The sequence below is a fragment of the Herpailurus yagouaroundi genome, unplaced genomic scaffold, assembly GCF_014898765.1.
Source record: "Herpailurus yagouaroundi ecotype Mexico unplaced genomic scaffold, PumYag 161, whole genome shotgun sequence".
Classification (NCBI taxonomy): domain Eukaryota; kingdom Metazoa; phylum Chordata; class Mammalia; order Carnivora; family Felidae; genus Herpailurus; species Herpailurus yagouaroundi.
The window spans coordinates 4658923-4686908 of record NW_024412402.1 but is presented as its reverse complement, the minus strand read 5'-3'; the positions used below and the strand labels follow the sequence as shown (position 1 = coordinate 4686908).

Below are 27986 nucleotides of genomic sequence, written 5' to 3'. Positions count from 1 at the left end.
CCAATCGCTTGGTCTCCTCCTCCCCCAGACGGCTATAGATCAGATGACCAGCAAGCTCTGTTTTCCAATGCTTTCTGCATTCCTGGCTGCCAGCTTCAGCTGCTAAAGGGGCTGCTGCCACCTTCTGCCATCTACACAGCTCAGGAAAAGAAAGGGACCTCAAACCTTCCAGATCCCTTCCTCTCCCAGGAAACTATTGAGCACAGGTAAGAAATATCATTCCTTTTTATTTAGAAATGAGACATGGTTTTAAAAGTAAATCAACTAGAAAAGTAATTGAGACGAATTGAGGTCCTCTGACATCACTATGATGGGCAATCTGTAACAACATAGGGAACACAGCAAAGTCAGAGTGGAAACTTTTTCTTCTAGCCAATGTTGGAGAGTATCACTTTTGAGCAAACGTTCTCAAACTTTTTGGTCTTGTGACCTCTTTACATTCCTAAAAATCATTGAGGACCCTCAAAAATGTTTGTTTCCCTAGGTTACTTGACTGTATTGTTGTCATTTACTGTACTAGAAATTCAACTTGTTTCAAAATAACAGTAAGCACATCACAGGCCAGCATAAAAAACATTTTTAATTATAAATAACCATACATTTTTAAAAAATCTGTGAAGAGTGACATTGTTTTTCATGTTTATGAATCTCTGGCTTAATGGAAGACAGTTGTGTTTCTATCTGCTTCTGCATTTAATCTATGTGATATTGCCCAGAATGTAAGCTCTGGTAAACTGTAGTGTACACACATGAGAGAATGAGGGTGAAAAAGACAAATTACAGCTTGTTATTATTATGAAAAAATAGCTTTGACCTCAAGAGCCCCTTAAGAATTGCTGCTTTAGAACAATAAAATAAGTAAGCTTCTCTTCAACGGGAGTGTCAACTCCGAATCCATGATTCTAAAAGCAAACAAAAAATTTTTGCCAAAGGTTGATCCTCTTGATAGAATCTGCATCAGCACCCTTAGCTGGGCTATAGTTGGATGAAATTATAACATTCCCCAGGAGAATCTTATTTCACAATAAGGCAAGGGCTAAATTAATACCTCTATTTTGAAGTACTAATAAGAAAAATTAGGACTCCCTTAAACTCCTCTTTTCTTTTTGTCTATAGCCAGCTATTTCAAGTTCTTTTAAATCTTCCTCCAGAGTATCTTTTTTAACCTGGCTTGTTCATAATATCCCTACATGAATATTATGAATTCTTATGCAAATTTGTACATGAATTCTTAGAGTAGTGCCAGCGTCTGTCTCTTATCTTTTTCAAAATGCACTTGCTGGCTCAGTAACTTGCATTCCTATTGCCTATGAGATTAAATTCACATTTTTCTGGGGCACCTGGCTGGCTCACCAGGAAGAGCATGCAACTCTTGATCTTGGGGTCATGAGTTTGAGCCACACGTTGGGTGTAGAGATTACTGAGAAAAATAAATAAACTTAAAAATAAATAAATAAATAAATAAATAAATAAATAAGATCACATTCTTCTAGTGACTTCCAAAGCCCTCTCTAACCCCACCCTACCCTGAGTTCACTGCAGGACAGCAGGAGTGTTCCACCACAGTCCAAAAAAATGGCTCCATTCATGAAGACCATCCTCCATCACAACACTGTTTTAATGATCATATAAATGCTCTTCCATGTCCTTTCCCATCTATTTAAATCGTAAGCATTCTTTAAGGTTAAATTCGATTCTCCTTTTCACACGAGGCCATTCCAACTACATCAGTTCCACTCTGGATTTTCCTTTGAGTCTGTATTTAGCTGTGGATTATATACGTACCTATTATCATTATATTGCACCTATTATCAGCCACCTATTATTTACCTAAATTTTTACCTCGGTCTTCCTCCATCCCACCTCTGCCACATCCACATACAGACATTCATGGAATGGCAACATTTTCAAGAACTAAATGATTTCTAGAACTGAATACTTAGATTTTCATCTTGCTGCTACCAAGATGACTAAGTACCTGATTTTAGGGAATTAGGTAATATGCTTCCTCATTTCATCCGGTGTCTGTCTATGCCACAGAATTGAAATCCACAGCAAGGATAAACATGATTGCTTTTCAAATTCAAATTGCTTTTCAAACATTCTAATAATATGGGGTTTTTTTTAAATATAATTTATCGTCAAGTTGGCTAACATACCGTGTGTAAAGTGTGTTCTTGGTTTTTGGGGTAGATTCCCATGGTTCGTCACTTACATACAACACCCAGTGCTCATCCCAACAAGTGCCCTCCTCAATGCCCATCACTCATTTTCCCCTCTCCCTGCCCCCCCCATCCACCCTCAATTTTTTCTCTGTATTTAAGATTCTTTTATGGTTTGCCTCCCTCCCTCTCTGTTTGTAACTATTTTTTCCCCTTCCCTGCTCCCATGGTCTTCTGTTAAGTTTCTAAGATCCACATATGAGTGAAAACATATGATATCTGTCCTTCTCAGACTGACTTATGTCACTCAGCATGATGCCTTCCAGTTCCATCCACGTTGCTGCAAATGGCATGATTTCATTCGTTCTCATTGCCAAGTAGTATTCCTCCAATAGTATGTTTTTAAACTCCTCTATGGCTGAAATACATATTCAATCAATACGTGTTGTGTTAGAGTTATGAGGAAGTGGTTATGAGGGCATTTGCCACATATAAATGGTTCTCTCCTTGCAGCCTTAGCTAAAATCTAGAATTACAGAATACTGGAGCTGGATAACACCTGTAATATTAACCATTCAACTTCCTCTTTGTCCAAATGAGGAAACCGAGACCATCAAAATTAAGCGACTTGCCCCAGACAAGATTGTGAAGCATGTGACCTCATGTCCATCATGATTTTCTACCATTCACTAGCTTGTGGCTAGTCTCCAAGGCTTGTATAACAAAAACTGTTTTTGTTTGAAAGAACCAATTGCCACTTGCATATTCCCGGGAGGATCGTTCTGAGGTAGTTTGTAACTTTAGATGAAAAAAAGTCAATAATCTGAGAATTTTAGATGAAATATTCAAAGCATATTTATCCAGTGGGAACCATAATTTTCACAGACTGGAGTTAAGAAAGCAAAGGGACACAGATGAGACTGGAAAAGAGGGAAGTTGAGGGGAGGAATAGAAGGGTTATTTGTAGATATACTGAGACCTCACAAGAAGAGTGGTAAGAAAATAAAGAATTCAAAATAAGCACTTGAAGTAAAAAAGAAACCACCGGGGGGGGGGGGGGTGCAGGAGGGGGGAAATTCTGGGAGAAGTTACCCTGTTTTTTTTTTAATATGTTTCAAGTGTTCCTAATATTCCTTCTCTTTCTCATTGGCCTTCAGATGGAGTGAAGGTTTTAAGATAGAAAAAAATTCTACCAGTTCCTTTACACACTGTTGTCATGGCAACAAGGTGTATCATAGCAGACATTTATTCCTTTAACATTGATTGAGCCCCTGCTGTATATAAACTTCTTTCCAGATGTGGAAGATTCAAGAAGAAAGAGACAATTCATCTTAAAGAAACTCAGATTGAAGCTGGGCAGACCTATTTGTAATCAAAATAATCTCATTCAGTGTAGTAAGATGTATTTGAGAAGCATAAGCAGGGGTAGGTGTAGGGGGGCACTGGTGATAGAATGATTAGGTAGGAATGGAGGAGTAAGGGAGGTCTTCACAGAGAAAATGTTTGAGCTGGGCCTGAAAAGGTGAAGAACCAAGGGTCTAGCAGGCAACGAAAACAGGGAAGTTACTGCCTGGCAGGGGAAATGTCGCTGGCAACAGTATGGAGCCGGGAGAGTCTGGAAGCCAGAAAATCTCTAAAGAGAAGATGCCAGAAGTGATGAGGGCTGGACTTAAAACAATGCTGGTGGAGATGGAGAGGAGATGCCAAATTCTAGAGACATTTCTGAGTTATAACCTACAGTATTTGTGAGGCAGGTTAGACAAAGGAGTGGAGGACTCCCGGGTTTCCGTTGCAGACAGGTTATTTGGGCATGTTTTAGAAAGTAATTTATTAGTATACCCTACAGCTGGAACTGTGGGTCTGGACCAGAAACTGAAATTTGCAAGTTATAGAAACTACCACCCTCTCTCTTCACTTTATGGCCTGAGTCCCTAAAAAAATAGTTTCTATTTGCTATCTTACTTTTTCCCCCACCCCATTCTGCCCTAGATCTTTGTCAACGTGCTTCTGTTCCCTCACATTCCCCAAACTGTTCTACCGACACCAGACCTTCCTAACTTGCCACATTCGATAAACAAGTTTGAGCTTGTACCTAAGCAGTTCCTCCTTAAAGCTCCTTTCCCCCTTGTCTTCTGTGACACATCTCTCTTAGATTTACAAAACTGAACTAATCATTTTCCACTTGGCCTGCCATTCTCTTTTTTCTTAGTTATAATGAGGTAACCACTCAACAAGTTGCCCAAGCCAGCAACTTTGAAGTCACCCGCAGTTCCTCCTTCTTCCATTTGATCTACAGCCAATTAGCTAAAAACCAATCCTGATATTTCATCTCTCTTGAATCCATCCAGTGCTTTTGTCCTCACAGTCGCTACCTTACTTAGTTTATAGCTTCATCAACTGTTACCTTAACTGTTAAAATTACTTCTGAGGTTGTTTTCTGGCCTCTGTTCAGTTTTGCCCCATCAAATCCATCCTCTACAGAGCTGCCAGGGTGAACTTTTCAAAACATAAATCTGACCATGTCTTTCTCCTACTTAAAGAGATTCAGTATTTTTTTTTTTTTTTTCAGAAAAACAGTTCAAACTCTTTAGCCTACTTAAGCAAGGCCTTTATAATCGGACTCTCCTTTACAAGTTTATGTCAAACTGAACTATTTTGCAAGTTGCATTTTATGTGAATTGAACCAGACAGAATCAAGAATAGAGAAATAATAGTCTCATTTTTCAAATTGTTTTTTTTTTTTTAAGTTTTATTTTATTTTGAGAGAGACAGAAACAGCACAAGTCAGGGAGGGGCAGAAAGAGAGGGAGAGAGAGAATCTCAAGCAGGCTCCAAGCTGCCAGCACAAAGCCCGATGCAGGGCCTGAACCCATGAAACCATGAGATCATGAACTGAGCTGAAACTGAGGGTCGGACACTTAACTGACTGAGCCACCCAGGTGCCCCATAATAGTCTCACTTTATAGGCAAAATGGAAATATGTGAACTCCTCCAAATTAGTTTATGTAGAATGACACAATTTCAAAGGTGGTAGGGCAAGTGAGTTGTGAGCTGTTAACACTCTTCCCACATTTAAGTGTCTCTCATACTTGACAATTACCTGCTTCCTTGTTGGTATTATGTAAGCTAGGCTATTCTTGAAACATACAGGTTATTGTTATGCTATTTTTAAAATATTCACTACTGAGGCGCCTGGGTGGCTCAATTGACTGAGCATCCGACTCCGGCTCAGGTCATGATCTCACAGTTCTTGAGTTCAAGACCTGCCTTGGGCTCTACTGACAGCTTAGAGTCTGGAGCCTGCTTCGGATTCTGTCTTCCTCTCTCTCTGCCCCTCCCCTCCTTGCACTCTCTCTCTCTCTCTCTCTCAAAAATAAACATTTTAAAAACTTTAAATATTCACTACTATCATAATTTTAAATATTTTTATATCTGATAGTAATGTCATCAAAGCGCTGAGGGGTATTATTACTGCTTGTGCTGAAAAACACCTCCAAATAAATATTTTCCAAATAAGTTGGAAAAACAGTTAGATGTCAGAAAACAATGATAAAAAGGCCAAAGTACCACCACGATAGAATGTGTAGAGAGAGAGCACTATGCAAAGAATCGGCTATCATGCTGAGAAAGTTGAAACAAAGAAAGAAAGCAAGAATACACTCCGGTTGTTGTAGATTTATGTCCTCCGAGGATATCTCTTTACTACTTTTGTATTTGTTCCCAAGGAAAAGTTAATCTTGAACTATCTGAGATCTTCAGAAATGCTTTCTTCCTACCCAATGGGACTGCATTTGCATTAACTGCAGGAAAAGTGATGAGGTTCCAAACAAGCAAGGTTCTCTCAGAATTCCCTGCTCCAGGCTTTTGCTCACGTTGTTCCCTCTTTGTGGAAAGCTCTTCCCCTGGCCTTGTAAATGCCTGCCTCTCATATGTAGAACAAGCAGAGGGTTACTGGAGGGGGTGTGGGAGGGGGGATGAGCTACGTGGGTAAGGGGCATTAAGGAATCTACTCCTGAAATCATTGTTGCGCTATATGCTAACTAATTTGGATGTAAATTTAAAAAAAGAAAATTAATAAAAAAGAAAAGAAAATGCCTGCCTCTCTTTCAAGGCAGCATGATTATCACTTCCTCTAAGAAGTTTTCTTCCACACACCACCAGGCAGACAGAGAGGATCTCTTGTAAACCCAGCTCTGCACAGCGTTCATTGTACTATTTTGTAATTGTTGATATATTTGTCTCTCTCTAGACTCTGAGTAATTGCAGGGTAAGTATTGTGTTTTGTCAGCTTTCTAGCTCCATGCCTGATACGTAGTGCATGCTCAGTAATTACCTGATGAATGATTTCAAATATTGTGTAATATTATTCTTTTTAAGGTAGTAGTGTCCTCTAAATTAATTCACTCATTGACTAAATACTCACTGTAGTAAACATTAGTAATTTCATCCAATTCCATCCAATATACTATTTAGGGCTTTTCAAGTAAATTATTTTACAAAAATATGAATGCATTACATAACATTAAAGTTTGTAGAGAAGACCACCCTAGCCATTATTTCATATATATGAAATTATATATACATATATGCTTGTATATTATATATCTATATAAATTTGATAACTATCCACATTTGTATATGTATAAGGAATTGAACCTAGATAAAACTGTTAAATAGCCACCAATTCACAAGTGTTTTGGGTTATCTTAATTTGGATTAAGGTTTTTAACTGGGTTTTAATTTCTGGCTTCTTCTACCACATATGTTTGGCCTCAGCAGACTATGCCAGAAAAAAATTTGAGTCACTTCTCTACCTATGAGCTTTGACTTAAATACTCCTCTATATACCAAGGACTACTGTGAAGCAGCCACATGCCTTAGAGCCCCAACCATAATTACCCTCAGGAACCCAAGGTACTGCTGAACTCTGGAGTAGGGCCTCTTAATCATTTCTGTGGCATGGGCCCTCACAGACAATCTGGTGAAGTTTGTGGACCCCTTCACAAAATAATGTGTTTACATGGATAACATTTAGTACTTAATTGCTCAGTAGGTTAAGCATTCGACTTCAGCTCAGGTCATGATCTCATGGTTAGTGAGCTGAAGCCCCAAGTCGGGCTCTGTGCTGACAGTTCAGAGCCTGCTTCGGATTCTGTGTCTCCCTCTCTCTGCCCCTCCCTCACTCATGCTCTGTCTCTCTCTTTCTCTCAAAAACAAATAAATATCTAAAAAATTATCTTAAATACTTAGGCTTATAAAGGAAACTTATTATATTAAATTGGGGTTATCAAAAAAGGTTTTTTAACAAATTTTGATATAGTATATATGTGCCTCTTTATTAAGACATAAATAACAAAATTTGGGGCACTTGGGTGGCCTCAGTCAGTTTTGAACATTGGCTTCAGCTCAGGTCGTGATCTCACAGTTCGGGAGTTCAAGCCCCATTGGGCTCTCTTTCTCTGCTGTCAGCACAGAGCCTGCTTTGGATCCTCTCTCTCCCTCTTTCTCTGCCCCTCCTCACCTTACGCGCGTGCACGCGCTTTCTCTCTCTCTCAAAAATAAATAAACATTAAAAAAAATTTTTGCAAACAAACAAACCCAAAATCTACTGGTGGAACTAATAACTTCTGTATATTTCAAAGTAGTAAGGAGTTTAAACCCTATTTCAAGATCTCTACAACAATTATAACACAATAGGAAATATGTGTTTCCATTACTGACATCAGAGATACTGCTAATAATACATACTGTGGTTTCCTACACGACCATAAGGGGAGGAACTGCTAAATTTCAGTTAGAAGTTGGTGAAAATAGGGGCACCTAGCTGGCTCAGTTGGTTAAGTGTCCGACTTCACTTCGGGTCATGATCTCGAGGTCCGTGAGCTTGAGCCCTATGTTGGACTCTGCTGACAGCTCAGAGCCTGAAGCCTGCTTCAGATTCTGGGTCTCTGTTTCTCTCTGCCCCTCCCCTGCTCACACTCTGTCTCTCTTTCTCTCTCACAAAAATAAATAAACATTTAAAAACAATTTTTAGAAGTTGGTGAAAATAAATGTAATTTTTTATTTGTAATATGTAATTTTTTCCTATCTAAGTTTACAAATTTCTCAGGTATAGAAACCCTTCTTCATAGACAAAGGTCTAGAAGGATACACACAATATTGGGGTGGGGTGGAATAGGGTGGGGCAGAGGAGAAAAGCAAAAAGAAGAAGTTTTAACATGTTTATTAAGTCTTGTATTATTTGGGTTTTATTTTTTTTTTATTTTTACAGAAACACTGTATTTATGTATTATTTGTGTAAAAAGCATAGTATAACCCAAACTCCAGACCAAAAGCTATGGCTGCTCAAGGAGAAAAGGGGCCATCAGATGCCAGAGCGCTGTGGTGTCCTCACACACTGCCCTTACTCCCAGGCAGAAACACTTTTATCATTGCCTCACTTTTGACACTTTCACAATGAAGTCACAAAGCTTCAGTCTCCCATGCACATGAACCCATTGGTTGTAAGACAGACATAGAACCAATCCATAGTTAAATGACAAGCATCGTATATGTATATTGATGATATATTTCCTCCAAGATACTAGGACAATATTTCAGTTCAGTAGTGGGCCACTTATCCACCCTTTATAATACTGTCTTATGAGAAGATGCTTTCTAGATTCCAAACATTTGTTGGTTTACAAGAGAACATTTGAACACGTGTATTCATAAGCTGAAGACCCAAGTGTTTATTAAATATCCAAAGTGTTCATCAGCATACTGGGTGATACACTGACTTCTGAGTTTGGAGGTAATAGAAGGCAGTAAGTAGAAAAATATTTTTGGGGTGGAAATGGAAAAACCACTACCTTTTCACAAATGACTCTTTGCTTTCATTAGGAATAAAGATGACTGCTATACCAGTAGATGATTGCATCAACTTTGTGGGAATGAAATTTATTGACAATACACTTTACTTTGTAGGTAAGTCTAAAGCAATAGGCCAGATAAGGATTCAGATAAATGTATTCAGCTAGAAAAGATGTTGTGAGATAAACTATTGAGCACCTCTTTTTTTGTCACCAAATTCTGTTGTAATACCGGTGAGCCTCTTTTCTGGAAAAGAATAAAAAATACTGGGCCTCTAGAAATTAACCACAATATGTCCAACGTCCTAGCACCTTGTCTCATCACATGTCCTGTCACTTTAGCTAGCAGAAGCCAATCCATAAGATGGCTGCAGGTGCACATGATGAAATCTCACAAAATTGGGTACACTCAGGGAATATAATTTCCTGCAACAAATTGGCAAATCATATAACAAATACCTTAAATCTGGAGTTCTGTGAGTAGATTATGCCAGTTTATGTAAACAAACTTGACAAATAAAAACAGATTCTAATGATTCATCTTCTGTGGGCAGCTTGGCTCCATTTGAAAGTTTGGCTTCATTTGAAAGATTCACAGAAAGTCCCTAGGTGACTTTCCATTGAAACCATAAACTTAAGAGTAATCTATCACTTTACAAAATTTCCTTTTAAGTAAAAATTTAAATTTGTGAACTCTGGATTTGGGTTTTATATCTAATTTAACTGAGACCACACTAAGTCTAATGAGCTCCATTTTATGCGACCTCTGGCATGATTGTATAATATTTCTGATGGAGGCCCACAAAGGCCATCACTGGTTAGTTAGTGGTTAAACACTGGGAAGTGACAGACGAGTTATAAAATGGTAGGGTAAGAGGAGATTCCGAATTGAAATATAGAGTTTAACATATTTTGTTTCTCTTTTTTTCCCCCTTTAGCTGACAGTGATGGTAAAGTATAAATTTATTTCTCTTTCTTTGCAAAATCAGTAGCTACTTGAGTAAGCACCTCTCAGACACATCCATATCCCCATTCTCAGCTGAGAGAAACTGGTACTAGGCCATTTGAGAAGCTAATCTTCCCTCAAAGGAATGTGGACTCAAAAGAACAGCCTCGGAATAAAGATGACCATAAGGGATACAGAGAAGAACCGCTAGCAAAATATGCTTCTCTCTACACCTTAGAAACTTCTCTAGCTCTGAGAATCTACAAAATAGACTTCGCTTATTACAGAGATTCTAAGATTATGAGGAGGCCATGGATTCTCTGGAGGAAAAGGGGATTGAAGCAAGAGAATTGTCCAAAGTCAAGGAAACCTTCCTTTAACCCTCTCTCTCAGAAATGTTTTGGGAAGAAGCCTGGGAGGCTCCCAGGTGGCAGAGGATTCTGGAAACAGAGGAGACAGGAGAGGGTAGAGCAGGCAGAATTATGAAGCTGAGCCATTATGTCCTATTAAGATGTGGATGTACCCAGTTCTTGTCCTTCTGGCATTCAGGTAGGACCATACCCATGTCTGGCCTATGATCCTCTAAAAGACCCCAGATTATTAGAGGCCATGAGTTTCTCATACTTTTCCTTAAAAGTAACACTTTTCCCATTCTTAAGGTGATCCTTACTGTACTTGAAATAGAAAGTATCAACTTTAAAAAAAAAATACTATTTTTCACATGTCTTTTTCCCCCCAGCTTTACTGAAATATAATTGACCTATAACTCCTCATGTTTCTTAAAGATTGCCTTGCTCTCCATTTATTTAATTCAATAAATATTGGTATCTGTATCCCAGGTGCTATGTCAAGCAGTAGGATACAGGGGTGAGCAAAACATGGTTCCTACAGGGAGAAGCAGGCCCATGAGGAAGACAATTGGAATACAGTATGTTAAGTGTTACAAAGACACAGGATGCTATGGGAGCACATGGAAGAGGCACCTAATTCAGTCCAGTAGATTCTGGGAGGGCACTTTGAAGGAGGGACAGATTTAAAGAGTGAATAGGCATTAGTGAAGAGAAGGTATTGTGGGAAGGGAGAAGACAGCATGCACAGGCCAAAATATGAAAGAAAGCATGGCATGTCTGAGCAATTAAAAGTAATTCAGAATGGGAGTAGGAGAATGAAGACAGAAGAAGGATAAACAGGGTGCAGATAAAGAAGCTTCCTTTATTCTAAGATAGGGAATTTAGACCTTATCTTTGGGATAATGGGGATTCAGAAAGCGTAATATGTACGACCTGGGATACAGATCAATTTGCTGCAACAAAGAAACCCAAAAATATAGTAAGAGAAAATGCTTCCGTAAAATACAAGTCCAAGTTGGTAGTTCGTGATGATGGTGGGATCTCAAGTTTCTTCTCTCCTGCTATTCCAGTATCCCTAAGTTGTTGAACTCATCCATATACTTGAAAATCATTACCATACTTCCTAGGTCCATATCCCAGCTAGCAAGAAAGGGTTCAAAATAAGAGGAAGACAGCCCCATTCCTTTTAAAGTCTCTACTTGGAAGTTGTACACATCAACTCCACTCATATTCCATTCATTAGAATTTAGTCACCTGGCGACACCAACTGCAAGGGAATCTGGAAAATATAATTTTTATTCTAGGTGGCTATGTGCCCCATTAAAAATCAGAGATAACATGCTCATATCTCTGAATTTTAACTTTAATTAAAATTGAATTTTAATTCCTCCTGGCTTCAGTATAAAGAATTGATGTAGGGACAAAAAAAAAAAAAAGGGAGATGCCAATTAAGAGGCTATTACTGCAGTCCCTGTAAGAAAGGATGGTGACATGAATTAAGGTAGGCACAGTGGATGCCTATGAAGAGCTGTGCATGGATTTTAGAAATACTTAAAAGAATCAAGAGGACACAGTTGGGGCTGGATTTCGAAAGGGATGGAAAGAAAGACCGAAAAGATAATGCCTACATTTTTGCACTTAGCCAATTTGTACCGTTCAGTTAAATAGGAAACACAAGAGGAAAAGCAGGGTAATGAGGAATGTGGAGCAAAGAGGAAGACATAAATTTAGTTTTAGATCTTATCTGTGGGACATCCTAGTGGAAATGTCCAGTGGACTCTTGGACATAAAGTTCTTAGATCCGGATGAAAATGTGGACTGGGTATATAAATTCTTTTAACATTTATTCATTTTTGAGAGACAGAGCACGAGTGTGGGAGGGGTGGAGAGAGAGGGAGACACAGAATCTGAAGCAGGCTCCAGGTTCTCAGCTGTCAGCACAGAGTCTGAGGCAGAGCTTGAACTCACGAACTATGATCATAAATACAACTAATCCAGGAAGTAGAATGACTGGGTTGAAGGAAAAAAGGGGATGATTGGTAAATCAAGGTTTCAGTAGAAGATACATGCAAAACACAGATGGGGTTAGCCCTAGACACGAGAAGGAGCACCTTTTCCACATTTTCCCCCTGGGACAAGAAGGGGGGTGGGGGTAGAGGAAATTAACTGGTGGTGCCACAGTTATGTTTGAAAGTGGAGAAGCAGGAAATCATTTGCAGAAAGCGAAAGCAGAGGTCACAATGTAGAGATCCTTAGGAGATAGGAGAAGATTTAGAATCACAGCTCTGTACCACGGAGGATTGCTGAGCTATAACCGAAAGGAAGTATTGACAATCGGTGAACTGGGAATGTGCCAATTTGTACATTTGTATAATTGCTTGGCAGCAACCCTCAGCAGCCAGTCTTGGGGTTTTGTAGTAAAAGGACAAATAAATTCAGGATTTAAGACACTGGCAAAGGATAGATTAAATGATGAGCTGTGAGGCCCAGGCTTCATAGAGAAGAAAGGTTAGACAGAAAATGTTAAGAGGCAGGAGGACTCTAAACATAGAGGAAAAGCTTAAGAAAGCTAAAAGGATGGGAGATTGTGGTTTGAAAATAGGGTATTTGAATTTAAGACCACAGAAGTAGGGGCGCCTGGGTAGCTCAGTCGGTTAAGAGTCCGACTTCAGCTCAGGTCATGATCTCACGGATTCATGAGTTCAAGCCCCACGTCAGGTTCTGTCTGGAGCCTGCTCTAGATTATGTCTCTCCCTCTCTCTCTGCCCCTTCCCATTCACACTCTGTCTCTCTCTCTCAAAAATAAATAAACTTAAAAAAAAAAGACTATATGAGTTAGAGTAGTGATAAAAAGGTGATAATAAGAATCAGGGTGCGCTCTTGGAAGTGGGTTAAAAAACACTGTGCAACTTTGTCCTACCATCTTCTACACCAGAAGATTATGATTAGCAGTTATTGAAAACTGAAATATATAGAATGATTATTTGTAATTTGGGAAGAAAAAAAACATATTCTTTAATGAGATTTAATGTGCATTGTAGAAAACCTGGAAACAGATTACTTTGGCAAGCTTGAACATAAACTCTCAATCTTACGAAACTTGAACGACCAAGTTCTCTTCATTAACCAGGGAGATCAACCTGTGTTTGAGGATATGCCTGATTCTGACTGTACAGGTATTTTTTTAAATATATATTTGTAACATAAAAATGACAAGCTTACTTCTTCCCATTCCAGTTAACTACCTATGTTTTTCTAGGATAGACCTAATCCTCAGATGAAAAATCACAGGAGTAGTAATAATTTCACACACAAAAAACTTGATAAGGTCCACATTTTTTAGTTGGGGTGAAAAATTGATGCAACAAAGATATGGCTAGGGGTCAAGCTATTCTGAGCCTATATGAGGGTCGCCAATCCCTTCACTATAATTGCACTAACTCTACAGAATCTCCATATGGACCTTAATCGCTGTTGGTTATAGCTAAATTGCTGATGGAATTTTCAAAGCTCAAAATCAAAAATAAATACACAAGCATTTGGAGTGAGTCTGTCTTCCACCAGAAATTTAGAATGCCTTACAAAGGAACCTGTTTACTGGGCCTTCCAAGGTTTGAATTCCAAATATCAGAATTTAGGCAGAGTTGAAACAGTGAATGTGTACTTTGGGGGAAAAAAAACTAAATTCTTACCATAACAGATAGATTTTCAATATTCTATTTAACATTTAAAGGTTAAAAACAATCTTTTAGAATTCATAGTATCTCTAAAACACTCAAAAAGTTGCTGTATTTGTGTTATAATACATATGATGAATGTGTTTTAAAGAATGTGAGAGTGCCCATGTAAAGTCTCCTGCTAAATGGCTGAATCTCAGAGTACAGAAATAGTGATGGGTTTGTTAAGGATTATCCCTAGGCTAATTTCCATAAATGGTGATTTGCAAAAATTCTTCTAACTAGTGTTCTTATTTATTAATGTTTATTTCAGATAATGCACCCCGGACTGAATTTATCATATATATGTATAAAGATAGCCTCACTAGAGGTCTGGCAGTAACCATCTCTGTGAATTATAAGACCATGTCTACTCTCTCCTGTGAGAACAAAATTATTTCCTTTAAGGTAAGGCTGAGCCTTAATTTGTTTTAGTCATATTTACGTGCAAAATTAAAAAACCCAAATATCCTCAGTCCAACCTTTTTTTTTCAAGTGTATTTATTTATTTTGAAAGAGAGAGAGAGTGGGGGAGGAGCAGAGAGAATCCCAAGCAGGATCCACGCTGTCAGTGCAGAGCCCGGCTCGGGGCTTGATCTCACAAATCGTGAGATCATGACCTGAGCTGAAACCAAGAATTGGACACTTAACGGACTGAGCCAGCCAGGTACCCCAGAATTATATTTTCATGTGGCATTTTCCCCCTTCCCAAGTTGCCCCTTGGCATGTCTACTAAGGCCATACTCCTAACTTTCAGTAGAAAGTGATCTTGATAGCAGTTCTTTATTGGCAAATCCCCATTTAGCAAATCGTTCACGACATGGGATTCACCTTTGAAATTGTCAGTTTGTGAGCATCTCCAGACTGCTCTCATTGGGAGGAAAGTTTTCTGGGTCACTCTGTAGTTATAGTTAATGGTTGTTTATCTGATAATAATGGAACTAGGCAAATCCAGGTGTAGGGGAGGCTGAAGTTTACACAATTTGGGCAGCCCTTTTAAAGAAAGAGAATATAAAATCAACAAAGGCATAAAGTTGATGCTTTATTTAAAAAAAGAAGGGGACTTAAAAGAGACCTGTATAAGTGAGGGGCTCTGACATTTAAGCTTCATAGCAAATGTGCTTCTGGAAGGACTCAGTCAAGGGGTGGGAAGAGGGAAAGGAAGGTGTTAGGACCAGTTTTAGGTCATGCTCTTTGATCCCATTTTCCACCCATTAATAAGGATCTTAGCAGTGATTATAAATATAGACTAAGTTCTAGATAATAAGGCACAACTGGCTGCCATTATGTGCTCACCTTTCTGGGTTGCTTACTAGCTATAAAGTCCTAGTGCTTCTGGTTACCCCTGTTTTCCTTTGGGCAAGAACCTTCATGACACCAAGACGGATTTGTTTCAAGACCTTACTGTCAGTGTCTGTTTCTTGTATGTACATCCAGGCATGGTCAGGATTCTCTCAGACTTACTAAAGCAACTGGGAGAGGACCAAAATAAGAGATGTTAGGTCAGGGGTGCCTGGGTGGCTCAGTCGGTTAAACGTCCCATTTTGGCTCAGGTCATGACCTCACAGTTGGTGGGTTCGAGCCCCATGTCAGGCTCTGTGCTGACAGCTCAGAGCCCAGAACCTGCTTCGGATTCTGTGTCTCTCTCCCTCTCTCTCTGCCCCTCCCCTGCGCATACTTTCTCTCTCTCTCTCTCTCTCTCTCTCTCTCTCTCTCTGTCTCTTTCAAAAATAAGTAAACATTTTAAAAAAATTTTTTAAGGTAAGAGATGTTAGGTCAAGCTTGCCTCTCCCTGGGTTCAGATTCAACCCCTCCTGATGTAATGATGCAAAGAATACCTTAGGCCCTTGGAGCACTCAAGTTTCACCAGGTAGGACTTTCCAAGTTGAGTGTTCCTCAAGGTCACTAGGATTGTTTCCACATCCATTTGTTGTGCATATTCCCAATAAGGGCTATGAATAGTCAACACCAAAACTAAAGAAAGCTACTGCCCCAAGATTCCTTGCCTCTGTTCTGAAATGTGGCCTTGAACTAGTTAGAGATCACCTATTCCACCTATCCCCACTTCCACCTTCAACTATAACTTTCTACACTAGGTTTGAACTAAAAGGTTTATCTGTCTTTAATATTTCTAGAGTTTTTGAAGTTTTAGCTAAGGATTATTTATCACTGATACATTAGATATAGGTTGGTCCCAAACTGTCTCCCCTAGGTTGGGGTCTCTTCCTACATTCTGGTATATCGTAGACAGCCTCAGAAATATGTGCCAGTGGGTGAACTAGTTTATACTGTCATCAATTCAAGACCCTCACATGCTGATAAAGGAAAAAGGTCAAGAGTTATGACTGTAAATTCCATAATGGGTTGAGAAGTTTGGAGGTACTCCCAGGTTCTTTCAGGCCTCTTGAGAGGATGCTGGAATACTATTTTGGGTCTGGAGGTCTCTCCATCAATCCTTAGATAGGATAATGCTCATCTTTGCTACCAGGGGGTCAAAATTAAGTTCAAAATGTCTGTTGGCTCCAGGATTAATATGGAAAGAAACTTGGGTGGTCCTCACATTTTCTAGTCCATTCTGAAAAGTAGGTATGTTGCACTAATAGGAAAAGTGCAGGCAGTACTGTCAGTTGGGGGACCGGCAGGATTACAGTTTCACATAATCTAGCTATTCTTCAGAAAACCCTCTTCTGTGGCTGAAAGATATAAGAATGAGCATTTGGCTTTCAGGGTAGGACCCAGCCAAATTCAGGATAGAAATTCAGGAACTACTATGGAACTGGAGTGCTTGGCAGAGAAAAAGTGCTGACTAAGCCAATAAGCAGGGCTATCCTGGAACCCAGGACCTAGCCCTAGTACAAGTAGTGGGTCTATTTATTTATTATTTATTTATTTAATATATGAAATTTATTGTCAAATTGGTTTCCATACAACACCCAGTGCTCATCCCAAAAGATGCCCTCTTCAATACCCATCCCCTACCCTACCCTCCTTCCCACCCCCCCATCAACCCTCAGTTTGTTCTCAGTTTTTAAGAGTCTCTTATGATTTGACTCTCTATTAGTGGGTCTATTTACAGCAAGTTTCAGTCCTAGGCTCCACTGAAGGAGGGAAGAAGCTGAGATGCCTGCACTTTCTGCCTCTCTCACATTAGGCTCACAAACAAGAGCTAGCCTATGCCTAGGGGTGAAGGTCATCAATGTCTTTGGCTGTGAATGGTTGAAGAAAACAGGAATTGACATTAGCCTAAGAAGGTTGTGGTCTGTGCTGGAACTCTGCTTCATCTTGATCAGATATGGACTACACTCAGGGGAGAGGAGAAAAGGAAGCTACCTGATGGTTAAATTGGGAGAAACTAGAGGCTTAAACCTGAATGTGCATTCAATGGTGGGAAAAGGCAGATTAAACAAGGAGAACAGATTAGGAATTAGGAAGGAAATAAAATCAATATTCTTACATTCAGAGGTTTGGGGTTTTTTTTTTTTCCCTTAATTGCTAAGAATAAGCACTTCTTTAGTTCTTTGCAGTAATGTACTTCAAAATAAACCACACATATTCAAATTGTTCAGGTTCTTAAAAAATTAAGTATTTTTTTTTCCTCTATAGGAAATGAGTCCTCCTGAGAGTATCAATGATGAAGGAAATGACATCATATTCTTTCAGAGAAGTGTTCCAGGACATGATGATAAGATACAATTTGAGTCTTCATTGTACAAGGGGTACTTTCTAGCTTGTGAAAAAGAGAAAGATCTTTTCAAACTCATTTTGAAAAAAAAGGATGAAAATGGGGATAAGTCCATAATGTTCACTGTTCAAAACAAGAATTAGATATTAAAATTGCATAATTTGAACTTTCTGAGTTTTTGTCTTTCAGAAAGGTTGTAAGACTTTGTGTCTATAATTGTAATAATAAAATAAAATGGATAATGGTCTTAAAAGATACCACTGAGAAATGAATAATAAGGTATCACAAAATTGAGTTGACTCTTCCTTATCCAGATAAATAAAATATTTGCATAACATTAAGAGAATGCATAATTTCAAAACACATTCTACACTGTTAATTGGAACATAGATTATACTCAGTAGACGTGCCTGAAATCTTTTGGGTTACTGGTCCTAAAGATGAAAGATACTGATAACTTGAACTTTCTAATTTTTTAAGAATATCATTAAAACCATCAAGATTTTGTAGAGATTTGACTAATTTCTGCATTTCTTCCATAGTCAGGTATCTTTCAAAGTCAGATTGATCCTGAATCCAACAGCATATACAAAGGATTATACATTCTAAACAAGCGGCATTCAACCCAGGAATGTAAAGATGGTTTAATATTATTAAATGAATTAATATAATATACCATATTAATAGAATAAAGGATAAAAACAACACAATCATCTCAGTAGAAGACAGTAAATATTTTTAATTCCAATATAATTAACAAACAGTGTTATATTCATTTCAGGTATACAATATAGTGATTCAACAATTCCATATATTATTCAGTGCCCTTCACAATAAGTGCACCCTTAATCCCCATCTCCTATTCCACCTCCCCTTTGGTAACCACCAGTGTGTTCTCTGTATTTAAGAGTCTTGGTTTGTTTGTTTGTTTGTTTTCTCTTTTTTTCTCTTTGTTCATTTGTTTTGTTTCTTAAATTCCACATATGAGTGAAATCATATGGTAGTTTTCTATGACTGACTTATTTCACTTAGCCTTATGTCCTCTGATCCATCCATGCTGTCACAAATGGCAAGATTTCATTCTTTTTATGGCTGAGTAATATTCCATTGTATATAAACCCCACATCTTCATTATCCATTCATCTATTAGTGGACACTTGGGTTGCTTCCTTATTTTGGCTATTGTAAATAATACTGCAATAAACATAGAGGTGCATATCTCTTTTTGAATTAGTGCTAATATCATACTTAATGGTGAAAAAATAATGCAAGAATGTCAGCTCTTACAACTTCTATTCAACATCATACTGAAGATTCTAACCTGTACAATCACAGGAAAAAGAAAGAAAAGGAAGCAAAACTGTCCCGATGTGCACAAACCATGATTTTCTATACAGAAGATCCTAAGGAATATGTACACATGCACACAAACCCCTATTAAAATTAATAAGGGGAGGTGCCTGGGTGGCTCAGTCGGTTGAGCGTTCAACTTTGGCTTAGGTCATGATCTCAGTTTGTGGGCTCGAGCCCCGCATTGGGCTCTGTGCTGATGGCTCAGAGCCTGGAGCCTGCTTCGAATTATGTGTCTCCCTCTCTCACTGCCCCTCCCCTGCTTGTGCTCTCTCTTTCTCTCTCTCAAGAATAAATAAACATTAAAAAAATTTTTTTAAATTAAGCAAGTTGAGTAAGGTTTCAGACAATATTAATATACAAAAATAAATTTACCTCTATATATGAAAATGAACAATCAGAAAAAAATAAGAAAAACAATTCCATTCACAATATTAAGAAGAATAAAATATTTATGAATAAATTAGCAAAATAAGTGCATGACTTGTACATGAAAATTTCAAAACAATACTAAAGGAAATGAAATATGATCTTAATAAATGGAGAGACATTCCATGTTCAATGATTAGAACACTCAATATTGTTAAAATGGCAGTTCCCCTGAAATTGATCTATAGATTCAACTCAATGTCTATCAAAATTCCAGCAGGCCTTTTTTTTGCAGAAATTAACAAGCTGTATCTAAAGTGTATATGGAAACCCAGAACACACAGAATAGCCAAAAAATGTTGAAAAAGAACTTCTTTTGCATTTCCTAATCTTAGAACTTAATATAAATTGGGGCATATGGGGGGTTCAGTTGGTTGAGCGTCAGACTCTTAATTTCAGCTCACGTCACGATCTCACAGTACGTGAGTTTGAGCTCCATATTAGGCTCTGTGCTGGCAGTGCGGGGCCTAGCTGGGATTCTCTCTCCTTCTCTCTCTCTCTCTCTCTGTCTCTGCCCCTCCTCTGCTCATGCTCTCTCTTTCTGTCAAAATTAATAAACATTTTAAAAATTGTTAAGGGGCGCCTGGGTGGCTCGGTTGAGCATCTGACTTTGGCTCAGGTTATGATCTCGCAGTTGACGAGCTCAAGCCCCTCGTTGGGCTCTGTGCTGACACCCCCAAGCCTGGAGCCTACTTCAGATTCTATGTCTCCCTCTCTCTCTGCCCCTTCCCTGCTCATGCTCTGTCTCTCTCTGTCTCAAAAATAAATAAACATTAAAAAAATAAAAAATATCTTTAAAATAATATAAGCTACAGTTATCAGTACAGTTTGATAACTGACATAAGGATAAACATAGATAAACAGAACAGACCTGAGAGTTCAGAAATAAATTCATATATTTATAATCAATTGATTTTTTTGGTCTACACCAAGCAGTAGTTAATTTAATTTCATTTTTTTAAATGAAATTTATTGTCAAATCGGTTTCCATACAACACCCAGTGCTCATCCCAACAGGTGCCCTCCTCAATGCCCATCACCCACTGTCCCCTCCCTCCCACCACCCGACCAATTGATTTTTGATAAAGGCAGTTTGATAGAAAGAGTCTTCAACAAATGCTGCTGGGACAACTGGATATCCACATGCAAAATAATGAATGTAGACCCTTACCTCACACTATATACAAAAATTAATTCAAAATGGATCAGGGACATCAATGTAAGAGCTAAAGCTGGGGCACCTGGCTGGCTCATTCGATAGAGCATGCGACTCTTGACCTCAGAGTCATAAGCTCAAGCCCCACAACATTAGGCACAGAGATTACTTTAAAAAAAAAAAACAAAAACTAAAGCTATAAATCTTATAAAAATAAAATCGGAGAAAATGTCAAGACCTTGGTTTTTGCAAAAAAATTTTAAACAATTCAAGAAGCATAATCCATTAAAAATAATTAGTAAATTGGACTTAATCAAAATTCAAAATTTGGGGGTGAAATTGGGTGAAGAATAATGGGACTGCTCTGCACTATCTTTGCAACTTCCTCTGAACCTTACATTATTTCAAAAGTTAAAAAAAAATTGCACTCAAAAGACATCACAAGAAAATGAAAAGACAAGCCACAGAGTAGGAAAATTTGTAAATCACACATATGGCGAAAATTTATATACAGAATATAGAAAGAACTCTTACAACTTAATGAGAAGACAATCCAATTTTTAAATGGGCAAAAGATTTGAATAGATATTTCTCTAAACAAGATGTACAAAAGCTCATAAGCACATGAAAAGATGCTTAATATCATTAGTCATTAGAGAAATGCACATTAAAACCACAATGAGAAACCACTTCCTGCCCACCAGGATGGCTATGATCAGAAGACAGATAATAACAAGTGTCAGCAAGAATGCGAAGAAATAGGAATTCTCATACATTGCTGATGGGAAAATAAAGTAGTACAGCCACTTTGAAAAATAGTTTTGCATCTCTTTTAAATATAGATTTTTCACTGACCCAGAAATTGCATTCCTGTATATCTACTCTAGAGAAATAAAACATATTCACACAAAATTTGTACATTCACATTTGTAGCACTGTTATTTATAATAGTCAAAAAAAAGGGACACCTGGGTGGCTCGGTTGGTTCAGCGGCCGACTTCAGCTCAGGTCATGATCTCATGGTTTGTGACTTCAAGCCTCGCGTCGGGCTCTGTGCTAACAGGTTGAAGCCTGGAGCCTGCTTTGGATTCTGTGTCTCCCTCTCTCTCTGTTCCTCCCCCACTCACACTCTGTCTCTCTCTCAAAACTAAATAAAGATTAAAAAAAAATTTTTAATAGTAAAAAAAAAAATTAGTCAAAAAGCTCAGACATCCATCAACTGGTGAAGGAATAAACAAAACGTGGTATGTCCACAATGGAATACCAACACTAATAAGCAAAAAGTAAAATACAGATACATGCTACAAAATGAATAAACTTTAAAAATATTATGCTAAATAAAAGAAGCCAAACTATTACATGCTTCTGTTTATATGAAATGTCCAGAAAAGGCAAATCCATAATGACTGAAGAGTAAATTCATGTTTACCTTAGGGTTAAGGGTGGGAATGGGGATTAACTGTAAACAGATATGAAGGATCTTATTAGAGACAAGGAAATGTTCTAAAACTGGATATGGTGATGGTTGTACATGTTGGGGAGGAAAAAATTTTACTCTATCCTTCAGATTTCTTCTAGCTGGTCTAAGAATTAAGCTGACATGAGACATGGGTGACTCGGTGCCTCACTCAGTTAAGTATCCCATTCTTGATTTTGGCTCAGGTCATGATCTCACAATCATGAAACTGAGCCCCTCATTGTGCTCTTCGATGGGCATGGAGCCTGCTTAAGATTTTATCTCCCTCTCCATCTGCCCCTCCCCCATTTGTTCTAAAAGAAAAAAACTGGCATGAGACAGATTAACAAAAGAAAATAAAATTTAATTTCATATGTACAGGGAATCCACATAGATATGAGATTCCAAAGATAGTCAGGCAAAATGAGGTATATATGTCATCTTGAACTAAGGAGAAGGGGCCATGGGTCTGGGATTTCAAAGGGAAGAAAATTAATTCACAGGAAGATGAAAAAAGTACATGTTTGGTAAACAAATATTTTCTGGGCCATTCAGAAACAATGGGATATAGAGAGGAATTTTAACAAACAGATTGCTACATTCCTCCCTGTTTAAAACCCCTAGTCCATATTATACTGTAGTTATCCATGGTGATGGCTTTCTTCTTGGTGATAGCTCTCTTCCTCTATCTAAATTCTTTTTAGACAATTGGAGGAAGTTCAAAGTTTCTTCCTGAGTCTTTTGGGCCTTGACTGTTTTCAGTCAAAATAATCTGCATGCCAAAGTGGTACATTTTGGGGTGGCCTGCCCGTGGCCCCTACTCAACTTGGTAAATCGAAAACTACAAATCATAGAATTGTATACTTAAAATGGGTGAATACATGGTATGTAAATTATAAACTTGAACAATGTTATTTTTTAAAAGGAAAAAAAGTCAGTTTGATCACATTTTTATTTTAACTTAATATAAAATTAAGACCTATTCGTTACAGAAATTTTAGAAAATACTAAGGAACAAAAAGAAAAAAAATTAAACTACCCCTCCTTCCATCTTCAGATAACCATTGACATTTTAGCAAAGATCCTTACAGTTTTTTCTTTCTATAGGAATGCAAGCTGAGAAAACTAAAACAACAACAACAACAACAACAACAAGAAAACACAACTCCCTACCCCTTGCCCTGGACAGAATCTGGTAAACTTTTACAAGAATCCTTTCAAAGATGCAGGTGAAATCTTAGACATACAAAAGTTGAGTGTGTGCTGGGTGGGTCTGGATATAAGAGATGGAAAGAGCTGAATTGCTCTGCATAAGGGAAGAGGGAGCTCTGGAAGGGAGAGGACAGAGGGCCCTAGCCTGAGTCCCATGTCCCACACCAAAACAAAACAAAACAAATACAGAGCCAGAAACAAGGACTTCTGTGCAGGTAATTTATTTGAGAGGTGATCCCAGGGAGCAGGAGTGAGAAACGTGAGGTGAAAAAGCTAGTGTAAGGTGTGTTGTCCCTGTGGGCCTGATTTTTCCAGAACCTCCTGAGAGAAAAGCTTGCAAGAATGTCTCCCTTTATTATCCCCATGGAGGAAGGGAAGCAGGGGCATTTCCCCACCAGCTTCTGACACTCACTAGTTGAAGGTTGCCCTGGGGATGTTAACCCCCACACTTCTGAACTATACTTGGCTAGGCAGATTTATCTGTAGTAGAAAATGGGAAGATATCAACACACTCAAGGCAATATTTTTAATATGAGCTCGCATGGAACTGTCTGCTGCAGTTATTGCCAAAATCAGAAGTGGGCTAAAGAAATGTGATAGAGGCACCAGACTGGATCAAAGCACCAGGGAAAGAAGGTAGAGCTCAAATGGTAGAAATCAACAGAGGAGTTTTGAAAAACAGAGAAGTAGGGGCACCTGGGTGGTTCAGTCACTTAAGCTCTGACTATGGCTTAGGGCATGATCTCGTGGTTCACGAGTTCAAGCCCTGCATCAGGCTCTGTGCTGACAGCTCAGAGCCTGGAGCCTGCTTTGGATTCTGTGTCTCCCTCTCTCTCTGCCCCTTCCCCGCTCATACTCTGTCTCTCTCTCTCAAAAATAAGTGAAAAAAAAAAAACATTAAAAGGAAAACAGAGGGGCGCCTGGGTGGCGCAGTCGGTTAAGCGTCCGACTTCAGCCAGGTCACGATCTCCCGGTCCAGGAGTTCGAGCCCCGCGTCGGGCTCTGGGCTGATGGCTCAGAGCCTGGAGCCTGTTTCCGATTCTGTGTCTCCCTCTCTCTCTGCCCCTCCCCCATTCATGCTCTGTCTCTCTCTGTCCCAAAAATAAATAAACGTTGAAAAAAAAAATTAAAAAGAAAAACAGAGAAGTAGAATTCTCTGTTTCATTGAATCTAAGATGCCACTGATTATAAAATGCATCATTATTTTATGTACCACTATGAAAGAAAAGATACTGCCAAATAAATTATGACATGCCTTCAATTGTAAGGCACATTCTTTTTTAAAAAAACTTTTTTAATGTTTGTTTATTTTTGAGAGAGAGACAGATCATAAGTGGGGGGAGGGACAGAGAGAGAGGGAGACACAGAATCCGAAGCAAGCTCCAGGCTCCAAGCTGTCAGTACGGAGCCCAATGTGGGGCTTGAACTTATGAACCGCAAGACCATGACTGGAGCTGAAGTCCACTTAACCTACTGAGCCACTACCTGGGTGCCCTGTAGGGCACATTCTTATTTCAGAGATACTACAATGTGAAAAGCTGCATACTTTAGGATTGATGAAGTACAGACACAATTTAAAACTACTGCATTACTCCAATGTAAATGCCTCCACTACCATAACTTTAACAGAGTCTGCTAAACACATAGCATTTTGTGCAGCCCCTTTTTTGTGAAAATTACAGGGAGTGGATGAATTTCACATCTGAATCAGTGTGAGCAGAAGAGTAACATGCTATGGATATCAAGATAATCACCACTGGAAGAAGCAGGAGCTTAGAGCCAAAGGGGGCCCTGAGTGTCAGGAATCTGAAGAAACTTTCAGAACACTGGACTTTCTTCAATTCATTGAATGGGAGTAGGAGCCAATCTTAATCAGATCTTAATAGAGAGAGTAGTTTTTTAAAAAATACAAAACTGGGACCATACTAAAGACATTTTATTTCCTTTTCCTCTTATTTACGTAGCATGGTCCCTTTTTTAATTGGCTAGAATCTGAAGTCAGTGTTTGCCACAGACTTGAGTCATAGAAAAATAAATATGATCATGCATCATCTTATCTGTAAGCTTTATTTCAATAAAGTTGACATTCTTAAACATTTTTATAATGAAATTTTAAAAAATGATTAAGAAAGTGTGCAGTGGGGCACTTAGGTGGCTCAGTTGCTTAAGCCTCCATCTCCTGATCTCTGCTCAGGTCATGATCTCATGGTTCATAGGATTAAGCCCCATCTATGGTTCTGTGCTGACAGTGTGGAGCATGCTTGGGATTCTCTCTCTCTCCCTCTCTCTCTCTGCCCCTCCCCTGCTCCATTGCTCATGTGCACACTCGGTCTCTCTCTCTCAAAATAAATAAATAAACATTAAAAATAAAAGTATGGGGGCGCCTGGGTGGCTCAGTCGGTTAAGCGTCCGACTTCGGCTCAGGTCATGATCTCACAGTCTGTGGGTTCGAGCCCCGCGTCGGACTCTGTGCAGACAGCTCAGAGCCTGGAGCCTGTTTCGGATTCTGTGTCTCCCTCTTTCTCTGACCCTCCCTGTTCATGCTCTCTCTCTCTCTCTCTCTCTCTCTGTCTCAAAAATAAATAAATGTTAAAAAAAAATTTTAAAATAAATAAATAAATAAATAAAAATAAAAGTATGTAGTAATGAATCTGAGAACAGCTCTGTTTTATCACCCCTGACCAGTTTGTTCAAACTCCTTGATCTTGTTTCCTTACATTTTGACTTCTGATCATGTAACATGGATATTTAGAAAGCTGGTATGAAGGGATGAAATGAGAATGGGTTTTGGAGATGTGTAACCTTGTTTTGCATCTTGTCCCAAACCCAAGACCCCATATCCAAAGTACACAAAGAAATGTATGCTCCAGACACATCTTTCAGAGGCTCGGTTTCCTCACATATAAAATGGAAATAAAAAGAAATACCTACCCGATAGGATATTTGTACAGATTACATGACAGAACATAAATCTCTCAGTGGCATTTGGCCCTGGAACATACTAGCTAATAAATATTATCTCCTTTCTTACATTTTCCACGTACCCTCCACCCACTTCCAAGTAAGCTCACATGTAGGCACACACACATCATCTGTCAGAAGAAGTAGGGACTTTCTTCCTACAACACTAAATGCACCCTGCTTTAGGTAATTTTTTTTCTCTGCAGTGTGTAAACTTATTGCTCAGTCTAGAGGAATAAAAACATCACTGCTTCTCCTAAAATTCTTTCTGGCTGTTAGACATATGTTGCTTTTTCCCTATCTTTTCTCAACACATGGGCTTTATAATTGAATGAGAAAACATCAGGTCATAAAAGCCTGTTTTATTTTGCTTGTTTGTTTTCTAAATTTTAAACCCTTGATTTTCTTGCACAAAAGAAATCCAATTTAACCTAGTCAACAGAAAACAGCAATTCACAGTTTGCAGTTTGGTAAGTCTGCTTATGATTGTCTCTGGACCCACAAAACCCATATAGCAAAACAAAATCTTCTATTCACATTTGAAAGCATACTCAAAATTCAGTCTTTGTTTTTTCTTTTTTCTCCCGATGGTCATGTGTTTGCACATGGAGAGGCCCTCACCTCCATGATAGGACTTAAGTTAAGTATATCTTAAAGAGCTCAGTTCAGGGGTCTAGAAAGTAAAAAGAGTCAAAGGTAGAGGAAATCATTAAATTTGGGGTAGGATGCCATGAGAGTCTATCCACCTCAAAAGAGCTCCTCAATTGAGCTACAAAGGAAGTACCTCTGTTTCCACCTCTTAGACTCCACGATGGTCTTCGAGATATTTTTAGAGTCATTAACTCATTTTTTTTAAGCCACTGGCCAAAACAAACAAACAAAACGAAACAAAACAAACAAACAAAAAACCAGGGGAAGATTATTTCCAGAAAGTTCTCAGATACCATATTCTGAACACAGTGCCTTTTAAGACCAGAGGCACACATCAGGCAGAGCCTTGGGACTTCCAAAGATGCACTGCAACACAAAGGGTAGAAACAAAGCACACGAGAAGAGAACTTGTGGTTGGCTGGTTGGGGAAGTCATCACAGAACAAGTGCAATTTAAGCTAAGCTTTGAGAGACAAAAATTCCAATAGACAAATGTGAGGAAGAACCCTTTCCTCCTAGCTTGTGAACCTGGATTTGCTGGAAGTTATCTCTGAAGGTCACAGTGCTAATTATTGTAGCAGGTATGGAGTCTGCGACTATAAACTTTGATGGGTGAGAAATGCAACCTTATTTTCTATTTTAACTTCTCCCAAGTTCTCACTATGCTGAAGCAGCAGAAACTTAATTTTAGTAATTGCTGGGTGCCCCTCTTTCTCCACAGTTGTATCTAAGTTCCACAAGGAGAATAATACCAAGGTGTCAGCGATGGGATGGGTATGGAATCTAGCCCTTGATCATTATCTACAGATCCTCACATCTGCCGAGATGTCCATCATCCCCTTTTGGTCCATAGGTTGCTACTGAGCAGGCCCTCACTCCTGTCCACAAAACCCGTTAGGAGTATGGCTTTCTCCATCTACGTGGTGACTTTATTGGTTTCCTCTCCAGGATCCGTGTGATCCCTCCATTACATAGCATACAGGTGACTTCAGTGGGATTGACATAAACTGCCACCCCTCCCAGCAAGTTCCATTGGTGGATCCTGATTGACTCAGGCATAACCTC

The 27986-nt window shown here is 38.8% G+C and overlaps 3 protein-coding genes across 5 annotated transcripts in view; 1 reads left to right on the top strand and 2 right to left on the bottom strand.

The window, feature by feature from the left end:
* TEX12 (testis expressed 12) overlaps positions 1 to 27986 on the bottom strand; it is a 60638-nt gene that overhangs the window by 7615 nt on the left and 25037 nt on the right. The window lies entirely within an intron of this gene.
* The window catches only part of BCO2 (beta-carotene oxygenase 2), a 109735-nt gene that overhangs the window by 56783 nt on the left and 24966 nt on the right, over positions 1 to 27986 (bottom strand). The gene's annotated exons all lie outside the window — the stretch shown is intronic.
* Positions 29 to 17997, top strand: IL18 (interleukin 18). 3 transcript variants are annotated; one of them, XM_040482997.1, is made up of 7 exons: positions 29 to 206; positions 6412 to 6429; positions 9045 to 9128; positions 9952 to 9963; positions 13351 to 13485; positions 14300 to 14433; positions 17629 to 17997. In XM_040482997.1, exons 3-7 carry the CDS (start codon positions 9053 to 9055, stop codon positions 17848 to 17850), a joined length of 579 nt encoding a protein of 192 aa, XP_040338931.1. In that variant the 5' UTR covers positions 29 to 206; positions 6412 to 6429; positions 9045 to 9052; the 3' UTR covers positions 17851 to 17997. The 3 variants fall into 3 exon arrangements, with proteins under 3 accessions (XP_040338931.1, XP_040338930.1, XP_040338929.1); XM_040482996.1 differs by lacking the exon at positions 6412 to 6429 and having other exon boundaries at positions 30 to 206; XM_040482995.1 differs by lacking the exons at positions 29 to 206; positions 6412 to 6429; positions 9045 to 9128; positions 9952 to 9963 and adding an exon at positions 9998 to 10508.